The sequence below is a fragment of the Pundamilia nyererei genome, unplaced genomic scaffold (assembly GCF_000239375.1).
Source record: "Pundamilia nyererei isolate P.nyererei 1_Seehausen unplaced genomic scaffold, PunNye1.0 scaffold00085, whole genome shotgun sequence".
NCBI lineage: Eukaryota > Metazoa > Chordata > Actinopteri > Cichliformes > Cichlidae > Pundamilia > Pundamilia nyererei.
In genome coordinates, this window is record NW_005187486.1 from 218,511 (window position 1) to 223,324 (window position 4,814).

At 41.2% G+C, this 4,814-nt stretch overlaps 1 protein-coding gene across 1 annotated transcript in view; it reads right to left on the minus strand.

Annotated features, from left to right (window-relative positions):
* The window catches only part of cyp27a2 (cytochrome P450 family 27 subfamily A member 2), a 20,323-nt gene extending 17,568 nt beyond the window's left edge, over window positions 1–2,755 (minus strand). The window contains exons 1-5 of the mRNA XM_013912278.1: window positions 2,368–2,755; window positions 1,535–1,725; window positions 510–709; window positions 223–420; window positions 2–130 (exon numbers count right to left, since the gene is read on the minus strand). Coding sequence (XP_013767732.1) covers window positions 2–130; window positions 223–420; window positions 510–709; window positions 1,535–1,725; window positions 2,368–2,619 — 970 coding nt within the window. The 5' untranslated portion in view covers window positions 2,620–2,755. The remainder of the gene's footprint in view (window position 1; window positions 131–222; window positions 421–509; window positions 710–1,534; window positions 1,726–2,367) is intronic.
* Window positions 2,756–4,814: the final 2,059 nt, after the last annotated feature.

Here is a 4,814-nt window from a genome sequence, read left to right on the forward strand (position 1 = left end):
CTTATGTAGACTTCCGCTTTGGTCAGTTTGCCAGAAGACAGCAGGTAGGTCAGGTACATGGCCTCTATAGGCTCACCCCTGCTCACCTGAGCTTCAACTTCAGCCATTCTTCTGTCGATGAGCATCTGAGCTGCCATGCAAACACATAAAAGATACAAATGAACTTAAAGCAAACCCAAAACAGCAGAAATCTTCCCTTTTGTGTTTTTTTCTGTTACATACCTACTTCATAGAGGTCATCCCAGGCCTGAACAAAGCGTTTCCAGAAGGGGAGGATGTTGCGGGTCCATCGTGGGAAGAGAAGCACCATGTCAGCAAACGTCATCATGTCGTTAAGAGCCTTGATGAAGCGAAGAGTCTCATGGGGAATCTCCTCCTGCAGGCACCCCAGTCTGGTCTCAAACAGGATGGAGGATATACCTGTAAATAAAATATTAATAAATACATAAATAAAAGAGTTGCAAACCCTAACCTACACCCCCTTTGGGATTAGTTGCTGTCCCTCTCACCTTCAAAGCCAAACTTGTAGAGCTCAGCTGCCACGTCCAAAACTGTGGCTTGGTCCTGACTGCGAGCTCGTAAGAGCTCAATGCGTTGCAGCAGATCTCCAGTCACCTGCTGGATGGTGGAGGCATAAACCGATACCTCCTGTAGCTTCAGCATCTTGGGGTTCAGGGCACTGCGGATGCGATACCACTCTGGTCCTGTTCTGTAAAATTAAAAGGGAAAAAACTTAAAAGGACCAGTAACAAAACTCTGAGGAACTCCAGTAGCAGGTTTTGCCAAAATCAAAGGACAATTTATAATTTTTGGCTTTATAAACTCTATGTTATAGTCAGTATCAATCAGCAGAGACGAGAAAGGATAATAACAACAACCAGAAGAAGAACAGGATGCTATCCCCACGACACAGAAAAAAAGTCGATGGATGAAGTTTATTAGAGAATTATGGCTGTTAAAAAAAACTTTTGGCCAGTTTCTGTTTCAGTTTCAGCACTCCTTTACTACTCCGCAGAAGATATTTGTACATTTTCTCTTGCTAAATGTTCTTATATACATACCTGTACTATGAAGGACCCCTGAGGAACGCCAGTATTCTTTTATGAAATCAGATTTTTTTTTAGCTTAAAGAGATTCTTCACAAGCACCCAATGGATGCCTCCACAATCCACCAGGTTGTTACATGGGCTTAACTTTACCAATTTTCTTTTCCAAAAATTTAAGAATTACTTATAGCTTATAAGATAAGATAAGCCTTTATTAGTCCCACACATGGGACAGCAGAAAGTGGACAGTGCAAAATTACAGCAGCAAAACTGGAACAGGATAAGGTAATAATAATAAGACACTATATATAATAGAATGAAATACTATATACAAATACTATGTTGTCAGAGAAAAATGTATATTTGAAATTATCATTTGATTATTATAAGTCAGAGGAGCTCCTCTGGGTTCCTTTCTGGGTCCCTGGCTGTTTGTAAGGAATTTCGGACACATGAATAAAAGTTTTTTTGACATCATCTACACTCACTCTACGTGGAGTCCGTAGGCCTGGCCCCTCAGCTCCCTGTACTCCTTCCAGTGGGGCATCTCAACTCGGACTGGGTAGCGGCCTTCCTGCTGGATCACTTGACCAATGAGGTCAGGAGTCGCCACATTGACGATGTCAAAAGGGCCAAACTTGGAGCGCCAGATGGGCCCATACTGACGCTTCTGTAAGCCCTACAAAATTGAATTATTTAAAAGTCTATTTTACAATAACAAAGACAATGAGGACATGAATATCTGTTTAATTACAATCACTAATTTCATTACTTTTTAGATTTAGGTTTTTATTCACACTACTTTTAAATAGATTGATCTAAATAATAATTAATATGATTAACACTTTGAAAAGCTTTTTTAGGAGTTTGGGAAGCTGTTTTCAGATTATACTGTATAATTACTATTCTATAGCTAAAAACTTAATACCAAACCTGTTTAATTTTAGGTCATACATCTAAACTAATTAAAAGGTTTAAATGAAACCACTTAAAAGTCATTCTCTCTGTCCCACATTTAGTTTGCATGGCTCGATCACCCCGGCGGCAACTGTTTGCGAATCCTTTTCATTCTGGCTGGACTTCATACAAAATCGAGCCAATAGAAATAAAAGTGAACAAAAAAGCCAAAATGTTTGTTCAAAAGTTTGAAAGAAAGTAACATTCCTGAATGCGTTTTCTCGAAATACTAGCAGCAGCCGTGGAAACAGTTTTTGTTGTCGGCTGAAGGTCATCTCATACTTGTTCTACTCTTTAGCGCAAATGTACAAACAGTTAAAAAGTTGCTGTTGTTGTTTTAAGCCACTAAATTCTCTTCCAGTACCTGCAGTAAGTGCATCTTTTCCGCGTATCCTTTGACCAACAACCAGTACATACTGGTGGACCGGCTGGGCCCCGGTAAGTCATCAATGCTCTTCAGCCTAACCGCCTCAGTTGCTGTCTGCACGTTCAGGTTTCTTCTGCCCGGGATGGAAGCGAAGGGTGCGGGTCTGAGCACCGGAGCGACCCGAAGCGCTGTCCCGGAGCAGAGCGCTGGGAGGCAGCGGTACCAGGTTGCAGCAGCCCGGAAGCCCATAGTGAAAGCGCTGTGTGAAAGAGTCGATTGTGTGCGTGCAACAGAGCATGTGCATATTTATATGCTTGGAGCGTAGTTTGATTACAAACCTTTCATTGTACAGATCCACCCCTTCAGGCAATGCAGATCAGGTTTCATGAACCATGGCTGTGACGCCTGTGGGGTTCACATGTCACAACGTTTTTCATCAACACAACTTATCAGAGCCTCTGGCATTAAAGAAATAACACATACCCAAGAAAATGATGAACTTGTAATTACGTATCATCACTGTAATACTTGCACATAAAAGGCGCAAAAGTAAAGCTGTACCTGTGGTGTAACATTGACATCTAGTGGGCCCTACAGAGGTTGCACATCAACACATGCCATTGCCAGAAAACAAACCAACATACTGGTCTAAAGAGCTTGGAAAGAAAAGCGTCTGGACTTCTTTAAATTACTTCAAGACGTTTCACCTCTCATCCGAGAAGCTTCTTCAATTCTAAGGTCAAATGGTGGAGTGGAGTATCCCAAAGACAAAAACTCCTAAACACAAATTTAGCAACGTAGTATATACTGTACAGTGTAGCGAGGAATGCTCAGACCTCTACATTGGAGAGACCAAACAGCCACTTCATAAACGCATGGCACAACACAGAAGAGCCACCTCGATGGGACAAGACTCAACGGTCCATCTGCGTTAAAAGGACAAAGGTCATTCTTTTGAGGATGCCAATGTTCACATTTTGGACAGAGAGGACAGATGGTTTGAAAGAGGAGTGAAAGAAGCATCTATGTCCACTGTGAGCGACCATCTTTGAACAGAGGCAGTGGTTTACGACACCAACTGTCTGCCATCTATAATCCAGTTTTGAGATCCCTTCCCAGACGCCTTAACGCCCACTCACATCCTGGGCCATCTGACCTCAGGAAATCACATAAGGTGGGGCCAGGTTTCACAATAAGCTCCCCCGAAACCTTGGCTGATTGTGACCTACATCTGTTTTCACACCTTGGCTCATGTGATTAGGTCGGGGATTATTAGGTGGTCCATTGTCCCTCTTTGGGGGGAAACTCCCACTAGGTTTATATCTGGGACTCTCTGCCATTTGACCTTAGAACTGAAGAAGCTTCTCAGATGAGAGGTGAAACGTCTTCAAGCAACTTAAAGAAGTCCAGACGCTGTTCCCCCCCCCAAGCTCCTTAGACTACAATGACCTGGAGGACTGAGAACCTTCACAGACATAAACCAACATACTAAATATTATCTATTTTTTAATCAGTCTTACACCATTAAAGTGATTCTAAAACAATACTACTTGAAAACTCATGATGTGCAGTGTGTCCTTAGTTGGAAGAAACAAATCCAAACACACTGCCAAAGCAATAAAATCATACCTGGATAGAAAAAACACAGTGGAGCACTATCAGTCATGGATCGGCCTCCCAACAGCCCGGACCTCAACATTATTGAAGCAGTGTGGGATCATGTTGACAAAGAACAGAACAAAAGGCAGAAACATCCAAAGAAGAGCTTTGACTGTCCTTCAAGAAGCCTGGAGAACTATTCCTGAAGACGACTTGAAGAAATGACAAGAAAGCTGCCTAAGAGAGTTCAGACTTGCTGAAGAATAAAAGCGGTCACACCAAATGTTGACTTTCAAGCTCGCTAGAATTGTACTTTCGATGCTGTATTTACATGTATGTTGCCACATTTCAGTAAGTAACTTTTCCTATTTTACGTTTTCCTAACATATAAAGGAATTAAGGATGACTCGAAAGTTTTGCGCAGTGCCAACTAACAAAAAACTCCAGCAAAGCCCCGATGTGAAATAAATATCTTTTATTGGTGTCATCGTCATAATTGTTGTAATTATGAACACCGAGCTGTTGCAATACTCCAGAAATTTTGCCAAAAAACAGCAACCATTCAACGGCACCGCTGCGTCTCTCAGGACCCAACTATGCATACAATCTCCCATTTAGAAGAAAAAAAAAAAAAAGGAAAAATAAAAAATATATTAAAAAATTATGCGTACCACTGATATACAGATCTGATACAAACAGGCATATTGGTCACAAACCAATTAGAATTATAAACATGGCTTCTTTTACAATACACAGACCAAACATGTGGGATACAAGTTTCCTTTAAAAAAAAAAAAAAAAAAAACAAAAAAAAAAAAAAGTGACACTTCAGAGTTGGTCATTTT